This window comes from Branchiostoma floridae, chromosome 2 (assembly GCF_000003815.2).
Source record: "Branchiostoma floridae strain S238N-H82 chromosome 2, Bfl_VNyyK, whole genome shotgun sequence".
Lineage (NCBI taxonomy): Eukaryota > Metazoa > Chordata > Leptocardii > Amphioxiformes > Branchiostomatidae > Branchiostoma > Branchiostoma floridae.
Window position 1 is genome coordinate 27769308 of NC_049980.1, and position 14094 is coordinate 27783401.

Below are 14094 nucleotides of genomic sequence, written 5' to 3' on the forward strand. Positions count from 1 at the left end.
CTTCCGTCCTTTTTTGTGGCCATGACTTGTCCTTTGAGCTTCGAGCGTGTCTTTTACTTTGAAACTAGCAAGACCCTCTAGGCGGTATATTCTGGTGCCAAAGCATCTGCCCGGCACACTAGTTCTTTACAGTTTTATTACGGTCACTTAACATACCGTCACCTCCTGTCAACAATCTGCTTGGCTTACGAAGCTCGCTATTGGTGAACCGCATCGTTTCAGATTATAGAAACCCATTGGTTCCTGGTTTCTGTGAGGTTTACCAAGGACATAGCCGACCTCAATGTGTCAGCGCATCACAGGTTCATGACCTGTCTTTTCCACAAAATGGCTTCATATAGGAAGCAATTTGTGTACTTAGTATGTAGGGCAATCAAATATTTGAGGTAAAAAAATAGTTAAGATTACGGAATAGGCAGTAATGCTGAAGATCAATAGAGAGATATATGGTTCCGATTACATGACCTATTCAACTTCACAGAGCCTTAAGCCGGAATTTGCGGTTCACCGAGGGATCACTGCCATCAACTTAAATCTAATTGTAGACGCAAAGACATAGTTTGAATATGTTCATGATTGGAATGGTCTTGGCTGGCACACGTGTGATATTTGATTGCCCCACATATCCGAGCTGCGGTATGCTCTGCAAATCGTCCTAGTCAGCATCTGACCGGACCACATTAGCCAATAATCTGTATCCGTTATTTTTGTCATTTCTGGTGGCTTTCTGGGTACTTATATGCACAGGGAAACCCCTCTGTCCCTTTACGCAGCGCCCAACCAATGATTTGCCTTCCTGACTAAGAGATTGATAGGACGTGGTTTCATTAATCAACTTAAACAAACTTAAAAGTCTACAAAGCTTTATCTTTATGTCGGTTTAGCTCAGAATCCACCGCTTACAACTCTGTGGTAAGACTTCCCCGTTCGAAGTCCACACTAGAACAGCATGGCGACCCAGTTGGCCAAGATGACCCGCACCGCTGAGAAGAAACAGCTCTCAGCCCTGAACGGCCAGTTCGCCTCCTACATCGAGAGGGTGCAGGCCCTGAACCAGAGCAATGCCGCCCTGGAGAGTCAGCTGCAGGCCGTCCAGGCCAAAGCCGCCCCCGTAGACAAGGGGAAGTACGAGGGGATGCTGAGTGCGCTGCGCGCTCAGGTGGACGGGCTGTCTCAGCAGAAGGCTCAGTTGGAGTCCGAGAGGAACAGCTGGCAGTCGCAGGCGGAGGAATGGCAGGGAAAGTACGTTGATAATATTCTATTGTTGCACGAAAGCGCGAATGATTTACGCGCTCTCTTGGCACCCTCGGCGCTCACTGAGCGCTCTCCTGGCGCTCATCGTTGGATTGCCGTCCTTGGCGCTCTGACGGCGACTGTTTCGACCCGGGTCGAAAACAGTCGCGGAGGTGATGGCGACCTGAGTGACCATGGCGTTTCCATGGCTACCGTGGGCGATTTCGCTACGCTCTCGTAGCGCTCTTACCAATATTAGGTCGCAGAGAGAGAGCGCGGTATTACATATTATTAAATTGAATATTAACTGCCTCCTTATGTTAGCTTCTACCTAAAACGTGGTTTGTTTGTTGAATTGGTGACAGTAAAAAAAATTGGGCTATATCAAATTGTATAAACATGCATGGTTTTCCTTATCAATAGGTGCGAAGAGCAGTATACGGTGCGCTCGGGGCTGAAGGCCGAAATCGAGAAGAACAAAACGGTTAGTCCTAGTCCATTAGTTCTTTTGATACAGTGTAAGAAAAAAAATGTACCGACTTAGATTAACCTGTTATCTTTCAAACAAGGAAATTTCTTTTATGTCTGTTTAAATACATGTAACGAGGATCCGCTTGATTGACGTCATAGTAGCAAGAGTGCAAGATGGTAACGAAAAACGTAAAGTTGACAGCCCGTTTCTTTTAGTTAAAGAATGGTGGAACATTAGCAATTGTTTGACTAAGATAAGTTTCTTTACCGCCATAATACAACCCTCAATACAATTTTTGTACTTGTTTAAAACTGATTTTTGGGGTATCTTACTACCTATAGCTAGATGTCTAGCCTTCAACGACGTAAAAGACCTTAATGTTTTAGGAACTGGCAACCATCAACGCTGCTCGTTCGGGCTTCGAGAGCAGGCTGGTGGCCGCGCAGGGAGAGATCGAGGCCGTAAATAGGACTAACTCTGCGGTAAGCACGTCCGTCTGCCTGTCTGTCTGCCTGTCTGTCTGTCTGTCTGCCTGTCTGTCTGTTATACCAACCATTCAGTTGCAATAAAAAACATTCGCAAGTCTTTCAAATCCGTTCCTTGTCAAATTATCAAGTTATGCATCAATGACTTCTTTTATTAGTAATCAGATTGTAACCGAAAAACCTTTCCAAGCACACAGTGCAGAAACTGTTTAGTAATAAAATCCAGAATAAAGTTTACTCCATTTATACGCATCTTACGCATGATACGTTCTTATATCATAGATTACAATGGAAATGTACTCTAGGAAATAATAAAGAAACCTTGTACAAACCTGCTAACAGTTGTTGCATTTTACAGGAGATAGCAGCTATGCGGGGAGAGTTGGCCCGGACTGTGACTGCGATAGAGGCAAAGCAGGCGGTTGTGACTGGACCGGACCTCAGCGACACCCTGAGGGAGATCCGTGAGCAGTACGAGGTGGTCGGCCAGGCGAACAGGCAGGACGCTGAGGCAAAGTACAGGGAGAAGGTAAGAACATATAACGTGTATCTTGAATTGTGTGTTTGAAATATAGTTTTTTTGTAACATAACTTCTACAGGTAAAAATACCCAAAACGACCGAGGAACTTAAACTCGTACCGCCTTTAACTAAGCGAACGACGTAAGCATGCAAACGTTATGTGTGGACATTATGTATAGTTTAAAGTGTGGCCGGCCATGTAACCATACCAATTTATACAAGGTAGATTATGTTGATGCACATATATGTAGATGGCAGTTAAATCAGAAATTGCCAACTGCTCGTACAATTTTTAATGATTCAATACCATACCATGTTACCAGTTAGCTTTTCCAATGCAAAGCCTAGTATAGCATGTCATTACGTACTATTCCTTTTATGTGATAGTTTGTATTTATAACCTAAGTTTGCGGAGATAGCCCTGCAACGGCAGAAAGACAGCGACGCTCTGGCAGCCGCCAGGGCAGAAGTGGCTGAGTTCCAAAAGAAGATCGACACCCTGAGGGCCGAGGCCGAGTCTATCAGGAGCAAGGTGGGTAATGTTACCAGTATAGGTAGGGGCTGGCTGTTGGGGGTATAGTGGGTCTGTGAATTATATCTGAATTTGGCACGCTAAACAGCACGAATACTAACAACCAACTGGACTCCTCGATCACATGGACTGGTGCATCGTAGCAAATTTAGGTCGGTGATTGAGCATTTTTAACTGCTATCTTTTGAGCTTGTTTGGACGTATCAAATTTGCTATGAATTTACTCTGTTCTATATGTTCCTATTTATCGTGACAATTCCCTGCTGTGATCATCGCCAGGCAAACTCATACATAATCTTTAAAATGCACCTGTTCTCTTGTATCTGTAACAGAACATCGCCATGGAAGACGGCATGAACCAAACGGAGACCCGCATACAGAAGGAGATGGAATCGTACAGGCAGGCCATCGGCAAACGCGAGGCGCAGATCGAGCAAATGAAGCTGGAGATTGCACAACATCTCACCAACTACCAGGAGCTGATGAACGTCAAGATGGCGCTCGACCTCGAGATAGCCGCTTACAGGAAGCTGTTGGAGGGAGAGGAGATCAGGTACAGGCACAGTTTTGCCATGTTTTCTGTTCCTATGCATCATGCCGAAACTGTATTCATTTCTAACCCTGTCAAAGCTTTGAAAAAAAAGAGACTTAAAGCAACTCCTTTGAACTGTATGCCATACGAAACGGAAAGATAAAAGGCATACCTCATATGAAGTGTATATTTACCATGATTACATTCTGTAGCTTAATTTTCCTGACTTCTTTTCTTAAACCATATATAATTCATGTCAGACTCTATGTTATTTTCTTTGTAAGTTGTCAAGCGATGGGTAAAACCGACGCATTCCACATTTTTAAATGCCATCGCAAAAAAATCCTAATTATTATCTGATTGAAGCAAATCTGCTCGTGTTGCCTCAGTGTAGTTCGTTTTGTTTTCAAATTAGCAAACGTCTAATCACCATCTTTATTTTTTTATTTGTCCCATAGGCTGGCCGGTCAGGCTTAGTCGCCCCAACCGGTTCAGACGGCCCAGACCCCCGAGCCAGTGGCACCAACACCTGGATAAAGTATTCGGCCATGCCATCGTGGAACGTTAGGACGTAATGTATTATCTAATAGCGAGCCTCTAATAGATTTGATATATGTAACATTCATTGGGACAAGCCAAAACTATTAACCAAGGTACCGTACAAGGAAGACGAAGGAAGGAATGGCAAGATGGGAGGATTATATCAAAGAATGGACAGGCATGACACAAAGTGAAACACTGAGAAATGCAGGAAGCCAGGAAGAGTTGACAAAAAAGGCTACAAGATCTTCCGTGGTGGCATGTCCCTCAAATAGCTCGACTAAGGGATAGATGACACAAAAAGCGTTGATTTTAAAGATGCCATGTATGGACGGTTCCATGATTATGAATGGATGTCCTCACAGCGCATGTTACTCGTGAACACCACAGTTGCTATTCTGATAAGAAAATTACGATATAGCAGCAAAACTGGTAACACGATATATATCAATAAGAAAGCATGTTTCTAAGTTACGTAACTACACACTAGGTTCGCGAACAGCTAGATACAGAGTAAATGATAGACGTGAAGACAATAAGCACCACATGTACGTCACGTTAGTGCACCTTAATTGGAAACTACTGTGGAATATGTATCAGATGTAGAAGCACCGTACGTAATAAAAGAAGATCAAACTTAAAGAATTATTTCCTGAATGGTTCATTGCTCGTGTTTTCTTCTTCAAAACGTAGATTCCATTTCTTTTCCATTTGTTTTTCACTTCATTATCAGAAGCTGGTAACCGCAGATAGCTAGAATCTGTAGCCGTTAGCCAACAATGATGTCATTCGGCATGTCCATATCCAGAACCATCACCCCGTCTCTAGGTGACATGTAGTGGGACTTGACGGCAATTAACTGGCATTGATCTTTGTTGGTTGCTACACCAGTCGATGAAGACAAGCTGCTGCCAGCGGTGACCTGCCTCGTTGGCCTATTACATGAAGGATTATGAAATAACGAGGACGTAAAGTTGCATTACTATTGGTATCCTTTCGCTTAGCATACTGCAGTGAAACAATGGCAATTTCCAAAAATACTAGAAGATAATAGAAATGTATTAGAACAAAATAAATAAATATTCATGCAATCCTTTAACAGTGAATATCGTTAAATACTTATCCGCGCGGTAGATCAACAAAAGCCAAATGACGTATAGAGACAAAGCTGAAGTACAGCACTTAAGGAGATGACATAGATTTTAAGTAAAATCAAGTTTAGTCCTATTCAGACCTATTTAGGCCTTTTTGTCAACCTTGGGAGTGAGAGGCCTTTGGGGGTCCACCCCTTCTAACTCCTGCAACTCTTCAACGACTTATTGTATGGACACGAATGCTGTAGACATAACGATAGATTTCAAGAAGTCTGACGCAAGATGACGTAATTATGACGTCATCAAATTTACTGTATTGGCTGGAACCATTAAAGATGGGTATTCCTAGAAAACCTCAAGCTATGCTACAACAATGTAACAGCAAGTGCAGATAACAGAATAATAATGTTTCTTTCGACTTATGTTGCCAATAGCAAAATCAATGACGTCAAAATGACGTCTTCCAAATCTAAGTTATCAGTTGGGCACCGCCATCCTCTAGCCATCACCTTGAATTCAAGACAAAAATAATTTTTTTTAGAGAAAAATAGCAAAGAAATGAAATAGACTAAATCAGTTTATTTAGATATTTTTGATGAAAAAATACCTGGTAGTTGCAAGTTTTACGAGATAATAACTTAATTAAAGCTAAATATTTTTGACCAGGTCATATGGTCCGCCATCTTTCATATTTGATAATGTAAAATAATGTAAGTAACATAAGATTTTATTAATGTAATGAAATAGCAGTAATATAGCAATTGAAAAATGTATACAATGTTAAAATCAAAATTAGACATTTTTGTCAAAAATGCCTATCAACAAACGATTACCATGGCAACACGAAAAACAGGACAAATCTTCAGTCTCTATAAAGTTGTTGCCAACTAAATGTTAGGAAAATTCATTAAATATGGTGGCTTTAACTTAAGCTGTTCTGGTGTTATACAATATAAAAGTAGGCACAGGCCTTTTAACCCTGTCCAGACTGGGGGCTAAAAGTGCCTGCACCAACTTTGACATCGTATAGCTCCCAAACGGATTGTGCTAGAATAGCCAAACTTGGTGACTTTTCCTAGAGTATTGTTGACAACGATCAACAAAAACTTATTTCTATGGTAACGGGTTTCTGAAAGGCATCTGCAAAAATCAATAATTTTGGTTTAAAAAATGGGAGTTTAAGATTTTTGGCTGAAATACACTTCTTTTCATATATCTTTAATATCTGACATATCTTAGTGTGATTTCTATTATTAAATATTCATAAATTTTGCTAATTGTGATGACGTAATTGGTTAAAATATTCCAGATGGCTGACAATACCATGATGAAAAGTATAGCCAGCTTATTTTCACTTGGCTTTCATCACTACTTTGTATTTTCTTTAAAAAAAAACATTCATATGAACGTTTTCAATCCATTTTGATGAGATTTTAGCGTTATATGTTGACAAAAAATGTATCTTAAGGGTCATTGCATGAGAAAACCAGGAAAAAACAGGCAGATATCGGAAGATAGGGGTCAGCCAAATTCACTCATATTTTGTATGTGGGGTTGGTGGGTTTAACCTTCACCAACCATACAATTAAAACTTCTCAAGTATCTTTGACTATGGAGTTCTGGGATCCCCTTAGTGACTCTAAAAAATCAAGGCATTTTGAGCTAAATTTGTCAAAATTTTGATCCCTGTCCTTGTAATAGTAGAAAAAGTATTTCGATTTTGATTTCCAGATGCCCTAAATAAAGCAGTTTCTTACTACAAAATCTGGGGCCTCGCCATTGTCTTATAGATATAAGAATAACGAGTTTTAAGAGTGTTGTTGTCTTTTCTCAGTCAAACCTTATATTTTGAATGACACTTAAATTTTATGTGTAAACTTTGCACCTTCTATGCTTTGTCCTCGGTTTGGGGTGGCGGCGTTCTCACGGCGATGAGGCAAATTTACGTAGCGGAGGCACCGTGAGAGCGCCGTCACAATTAAAATGGGGATATAACGTCCGGCAGAGCAGCACACGAGTTCAGTTACTCTTTGCCTGATGATTAAGAACGTCCGTCTGCTTATTAAACTTTAAATGATAGAAATCCGTTAATCTTTTATTTAATTTAACAAAATCGTTGCTCAGGCTGTTGCTAAGGATGTTTCAGATCGCACTTCACAACAAAGCTAATACATAGAAATACATTTTCTGAAGTGTTTTGCTGTAATGACCTCAGTAGAAGTGTAAGGAAAAGTGCCAAACTGTTTAATGTTTAGCAGATGCAGAAACAAGTTTTTTTATGTCATTTCTGTCAGAATCTTTAGCAAAACTGTTGCTCAGGCCTTTGGTACTGGGGTATTCAGTCATGTTTCAAGCAAAGGAAAGCAAAGAGTCAAGTTCCCTTTTACATGATTTTATTCCTGTCATCTCTTATATCATGTATTACTGTTAAAATGATAATTGATTGGAAATGCTAATTTCTACATGGGGGATATAAGAATACCCGAAAAGGAATTGATTTTACACATTTTTATTTTTGATCTTTTACGTCATTCAGTAAATACCTACTGCATCACTGCGTATATGTAGTATGTCGCATACAATAAAGAATATTCGTGGAAAGGACTACATCATGCATATTGAAATTTATCTAGAAACAAATGCGATATAATAAAGATCAAGAACAAGGCTATTCTGTGATGAATACAAGTAATTTCCCCGATACAGTATGACATCATATGGCTCCGCTACATAGCGCGAACTGCAGACTAAGGTGGATACAATAGGATCTTCTCTCAAGAGCTGGAGGACTTAATTTCCATCGTGACCGCACGCCTGACCTCACGGCTGCATGGTGACATCAGGACTGCTGACCTCAGGACTTAGAACTGAAGAGCCTGCCATATGGGTAGAATTTATGAAATGATTATAATAAGGAGTTGAAACATACAATGACGACACTTTCAGTTGTTCCGTGTTTTGAAGATTTCCCAGATTCATTTTCAGATAGAGATTTCTTTTACTGAAACGCAAAAGAAAAGCGGATCCGCAGAAATTAACTTCGAGTCAGCTTACGGATGGCTTATTTGACAGAAACTGCCATTTTTGCACGTTTAGGACTATTTTGCCATATTGATGCGGCAAAGTTTATATAAATCAGTAATTTTTCATACTCAATATTGCCACATACGTTATCTGAGCAATTTGTCATGAAGAAAATACTGGGATGGTGGAAAATCAACCAACCATTGTGTTATAAAACTTTCAAACTAATCCGTATCATAAACATGTTATTATGGAAGCATTCTCACCCCAGTTCCTCCCTCCAGTAGCTTCCTGTAGGCCGCAATCTCCACGTCCAGCGACATTTTGATGTTCACCAGCTCCTGGTACTCCACGCTGTGCTGGGTCATCTCCCCCCTCATCCTCTCCATCTGTCGCTCCAGTTCGGCGATAGCGGCCTTGTACTCAGCAATCTCCCTCAGTCGGCGGGCCTCTGTTTCCGCCATGGTCGACTCCAGCGAACCGGACTATTATAAAAACAGGTAAGAAAATGCAGTAAATACTAGTATCTACTAACATAGTTTCGTCAGATCAAACATATACTCTACGTATAAACGTGTCTAAAGAGAAGATTGTCAAAGCAGCATCCCCCATCTGCATACCTAAGTTGTTCAGTAGGGTGCAGGTGGCTGCATTATAGATCTCTTACAGTGTCATTCAATATAACCCGGTGACTAAATATCAATCGAGGTCCCGCCGTGCCCCCGACGTTGTGTCCTTAGAAATGGCAATTTACACGACCTACCTCACTTCACCCAGGTGTACATTTGGTACCGTTGGGGTCAGGGAGATAAAAGAAAAGACTACTTTTACTGTCTGACTGTACTGTGTATTTGGCACTCTAATATTTCAAACTAGAATGCAGTGCCACATTGTTCTCGTCTGTTCAAAGCAAATAGAGAAAAAATAGTTACATCGTTACATCGTTTTTCCCTTTCGCGGTTCATACTGGCCTCACATCTGTTTCTAATATGGAATTCATGCATTTGTGTCAATGGACCAGATTATTGTTAAAAATTGAAGGTCCTTGGCTTTCGCGATTTTCCGTTTTTTTTCCCCCAGATTTTCAGATGTTTAGGACTGCAGACTATATCTTTCATGTATATCTATCACTGCATGCTACCACTATCACGTTGGTGGTAGTTCTTCTATATGGTAGACAGAATTATAATATAGACGATGACCCAACCTTGCTCCTTAGAGCCTCTGTCTCGCCGGTGATGGACTGTAGAGTCACCTTCAGGTTGGTCAGCTCGGACCGGAGGGCGAGCAGAGCCTCGTTATCCGCCTCCCGCTGCCGGGACAGCTCGCTGAACTGGGTGTGGAAGCAATATCATCTTTAACCTGTTTTGGTTGTATGTTTGTTTCGTTGTTTCTTTGTACATCTGTTATTTCTGACTTCATGCTATATCATACACATGAGCTGGTGTGTTACGCCGAAGGGCGGTTGTACAGGCTATGTAGATACAAATGCGGATACAGATACCGGCGTCAACCCTAGTTTCTGAACTTGTTATGCAAATACATGAGGAATGTCAAACATAGCAACATTCCAGCAACTGGAATACTTAACCTTATCTAGATCGGGGGGGGGGGGGGTAGCTAAAAGTGCCTGCGCCTTCTTTAACGCCGCATAACTGTCGAATGACGCGTGCTAGGACAACGACACTTGGTGACTTTTCCTGAATAATTATTGGCAACAGTCCCACCCAAAAAATCGACTTTTCATGTTGCCATGGCAACGGGTTTCTGACAGGCATATTTTACCATATCTACTAATTTCAGTTTAACCCTATCCAGACCGGGCTTTTTTGGTCATCCCTGGACCGGGGGGGGGGTGGGGTTGAGGCCCTCCACTTCTAAGTCCTCTAACTATTGAACGACGTGCCGTAGGGCCACCAAATTTTTAGGACATGATATCGACATAATATCCGACGAGTATATGACGTTTGATGTTACGTTGACGTAAAATGACGTAATTATGACGTCATCAATTGTAGCCGGACCCATGAAAAAAGGGTATTCTCAGAAAACTTCAAGTTATACTACAAAAATGTAACAAGAAGTGCAGATTGCAGAATAATAATGTTTATTACGACATGTATTGCCAATAGCAACATCGATGACGTCATAATGACGTCCTAAAATGACGTCCTGCACATCTAAGATACGAGTTAGGCTCCGCCATATTATATCCACTACCTTGAATTTTTAAAAGTACTTTTTTTGCGACAAATAATCACAAAAGACAATGGAAATAGACTAAATTCATTCATTTAGATGGTTTTTGATGAAAAAATACCAGGTAGTTGCAAATTTTAAGGGATAATTAGCTTGTTATTCTTGATCTGGCCATGCGGTCCGCAATCTTGGATTTTGGGCTGATGACGTCATCAAATTAGCATAATTGATGCATATATAATTATGAAAGATATGCTAAATAATTTAATATTTTATTTATGTATCAAAATAGCAGTAATATAGCAAAGAAATGTGAAAAATACATTGTTAGAACCAAAAATAGTGATTTTTGGCAAAACTGCCTGTCAGCAAACGGTTGCCATGGCAACACGAAAAAATTGAAAATTTGTCAAACTTCGTAAAATTGTTGCCAACAATATTTTTGGAAAACTCACAAGATTTGGTGGCTTTAGCGTATGGCGTTCTGGCGTTATAGGACATCGAAGTTGGCGCTGGCCTCAAAAGCCCCCCCCCCCCCGGTCTGAATAGGGTTAAATTATGAGATTTCAAAGTTTTCTTGCTAGACCTCACTTGCTTATCCATATCATTAACCTTGTTATTAACCTTATTATTATTAATCTTAACTTACATTGATAATTAGATATTCCTAAGCGATGCTGATTTGATGACGTCATGGGTCAAAATCCATGATGGCGGACAATGTCATAATCAACGGTGAATGCTTGTTATTTATACTCAAATTTTGTCAAAATCTTTCACTTTTTTACAAAACACAATCACTTAAACCTTTTTAGTCCCCTTCTATTGGGTTTTGGCGTTATATTTAAAAAACACTTATTTTAAAAAAATTCATGCTTGTCGATACTAGATTTTCTAACGTCATAAAGGCGGCAGTGTCCTCGTTATTGGGAATAAAATACTTGGCAGACTTAGATACTCATAAGATACCCTTAATAGTAATGCTTTTGTTTAATACCGCTAAATTACATTAAAATTTAAATAAAACTTTACCAGGACATGATTCTCTCTAAATTTGGTGATCGTAACCCAAGCCGTTTTGAAATTACGAAGGAGTCCGGTCTTGATAGGGTTATATTAATGCACTTTAATGTCGTGCGAACCGAATTTCTTCTTGGGAAAAACGCTCCCTAACATCACAATATTGCTACATTTTCTATATCCGTACTCTGATTGATAAGGTTCTTTTTACAAGGCCTCTGCTATTGACATCACACAAAATTACTATTGACATCACACAAAATTCAACACATTTATGCAGTGCCAGTGGGTTAAAACGTTTCATCCATTCTCACCTTGACCTTGTACTTGGCCTCGGCCTCATCCCTGTTGGCCTGGCCCATGATCTCGTACTGCAGGCGGATCTCACGCAGCGTCTCGCTCAGGTCTGGGCCAGCAAAGAATGGCGTCTCCGTCTCAGCTATGGCCACGGCCTCGTTCAGCTGGCTCTGCACCCTCCTAGTCTCCTGCATGGGAAATACAACATTTGCACCTTGAGAAACTAGATGACCATTTAGAGTTCACTAACTGCGTGAAATGAAAGTTTACGTGAAATTTCTTTGACTTTGTAGTTTGCTGCTGAAAAACGATTTACAGTGTAATGAGTGAGTTCAAAGGGTGCAATAATCATTCCATTTTTCGTTAGAATACATGTACCAAGAATAGGAGCTCAATAAATACACGAGGTTTCTAAAACTACAAAGACATATTCACCTCATCATAGACCCTCTTCAGGAACTCAATCTCCTCCTGAGCTGTTGTCAGCCTGTTTTCCACTCCAACACGCTCCACAGTCGCCGCATCTACCTCCTGAAACATTGGGAATTCAAACATCTTGTATATACATAACAATACCCCAACAATGCTAAAGTTAATAATCGGATATGATAATGGCATATCAGCACGATGAAGATCTAATGGAACGACAAACACACCTTCTTGACCGCTGCAAGTTCAGTCCTCCTTGCTGCATTTGCGGCAGTCTCGGCCTCGCATCTGCCGGGAATCAAAGTGAATAGAACATTTAAATAATTTGTTCAGTCAAACGTCGACAATATTTGTTCTATTCTAATAACGCGCTTCATTCAAAGTTTAACTACGAATGACTATTCAGAGAAATCAATATCCAGCCGCTTGATTTCCTTTTATTTCGTACTATAGTATCATGTGTGACTTACTTCGCCTGCCACTCCTCGGCCTGAGCCTGCCAGCTGGCCCTCTCGGCCTCCTGCTGAGCCGTCTCCTGGGTGAGCTGGTCCACCAGCGCGCGCAGCTCCGTCAGCTCCGTCTCGTACACCTCCGTGATGTTTCTCTCCTCACTCCGACTTGCCTCCTGGATCCGGATCTGGGTCGTCAGCTTGGTGTTGCGCTCCTGCAGGGACCGCACCTTCTCGATGTAGCTGGCGAAGCGGTCGTTCAGGACCACCAGCTCCCTCTTCTCGCCACTGCGGGTCACCCTGGCGTCAGCGAGGGTCTGCACCGCCCCATCGGTGGCGATGTAATACTTTCCGCCGCCGACTCCAGCTCGTGATTTGGTGGCCATGGCGTGTCCTTAGAGCTTCGAGCGTGATTTTAGTTTGAAACTAGCAAGACCGTCTAGGCGGTATGTTCTGGTGCTAGAGTTCTGGTTCTTTACAGTTTTATCATGGTCCACGCCGTCACCTCCTGCCAATAATTTCCTCGGCCAGCGAAGCTCGCTATTGGTGAACTGCATCGTTTCAGATTATAGCAACCCATTGGTTCCTGGTTTCAGTGAGGTTTACAAAGGACATAGCTGACCTTAATGTGTCAGCGCATCACATGTTCCATGACCTGTCTTTTGTACCAAATGGCTTCAAATAGAAAGCAATTCATGTGCTTGCAAACTCCATAGTATGTAGGGCAATCAACTATTTGAGAAAACACATATCTTGAAGCTTGTTAAGGGGAATACGCGTCAGAAGTGTTTTGATTTTTCTCTGTCCAAAACAAGTATGATTTTTTAACAGTTTATCTACACGCAATGTGTTAGTATTCATTTCTAGATTTCACACTAAGTCTATATTCTTAAACTTCAAAAACAGACTTGTCTGCTTATTGCTTGGTGGAACTTGGATGGAATGCAATGCTTGGAAATAACCGGTCGTTATTATTTGGGGCAACAAAATGTTTGATTTAAACCACGGAGACACCATCTTCAGCCAGGTACCTAGGTGTGCACCATTATATATGCGCCCATTTCGTTAGCTGCGTATTATGTTGTCGGAATTTTGCCATTATAAAGATACACTTGTTTCATTTAACATCATCTCGCAAACCCACCAAATAAGATTTCGGTAACTTTGTTGTGAAATCGGCACACGTCTAGCCTAGGTAATGTGTGGGCTATTAACGGTGTCATTTAGCCTTGCTCTAGCAGAATTAATTACAGTACTCTATAGAGCA

At 41.1% G+C, this 14094-nt stretch overlaps 2 protein-coding genes across 2 annotated transcripts; one reads left to right on the forward strand and one right to left on the reverse strand.

Moving 5' to 3' along the window:
- Positions 1-777: 777 nt before the first annotated feature.
- On the forward strand, positions 778-4306 carry LOC118403058 (non-neuronal cytoplasmic intermediate filament protein-like). Its single transcript, XM_035801498.1, has 7 exons — positions 778-1242; positions 1657-1717; positions 2092-2187; positions 2549-2719; positions 3118-3243; positions 3576-3796; positions 4234-4306. Exons 1-7 carry the CDS (start codon positions 950-952, stop codon positions 4250-4252), a joined length of 987 nt encoding a protein of 328 aa, XP_035657391.1. The 5' UTR covers positions 778-949; the 3' UTR covers positions 4253-4306.
- Positions 4307-7785: 3479 nt separating this feature from the next.
- LOC118432789 (non-neuronal cytoplasmic intermediate filament protein-like) lies at positions 7786-13300 on the reverse strand. Its single transcript, XM_035844412.1, has 7 exons — positions 12849-13300; positions 12606-12666; positions 12385-12480; positions 11967-12137; positions 9641-9766; positions 8700-8918; positions 7786-8285 (listed from the first exon to the last, which is right to left on the reverse strand). Exons 1-7 carry the CDS (start codon positions 13211-13213, stop codon positions 8271-8273), a joined length of 1053 nt encoding a protein of 350 aa, XP_035700305.1. The 5' UTR covers positions 13214-13300; the 3' UTR covers positions 7786-8270.
- Positions 13301-14094: the final 794 nt, after the last annotated feature.

Bases quoted from the DNA above. Each gene is read 5' to 3' on its own strand.
- LOC118403058 (XM_035801498.1), top strand. From the start codon at position 950: ATGGCGACCCAGTTGGCCAAGATGACCCGCACCGCTGAGAAGAAACAG. The intron at 1,243-1,656 runs GTACGTTGATAA...CCTTATCAATAG, and splicing joins GCGGAGGAATGGCAGGGAAA to GTGCGAAGAGCAGTATACGG. The intron at 2,188-2,548 runs GTAAGCACGTCC...TGCATTTTACAG, and splicing joins TAAATAGGACTAACTCTGCG to GAGATAGCAGCTATGCGGGG.
- LOC118432789 (XM_035844412.1), bottom strand. From the start codon at position 13,213: ATGGCCACCAAATCACGAGCTGGAGTCGGCGGCGGAAAGTATTACATC. The intron at 12,138-12,384 runs GTGAATATGTCT...TTTCCCATGCAG, and splicing joins TGAAGAGGGTCTATGATGAG to GAGACTAGGAGGGTGCAGAG. The intron at 8,919-9,640 runs GTTGGGTCATCG...TTTTTATAATAG, and splicing joins CAGAGGCTCTAAGGAGCAAG to TCCGGTTCGCTGGAGTCGAC.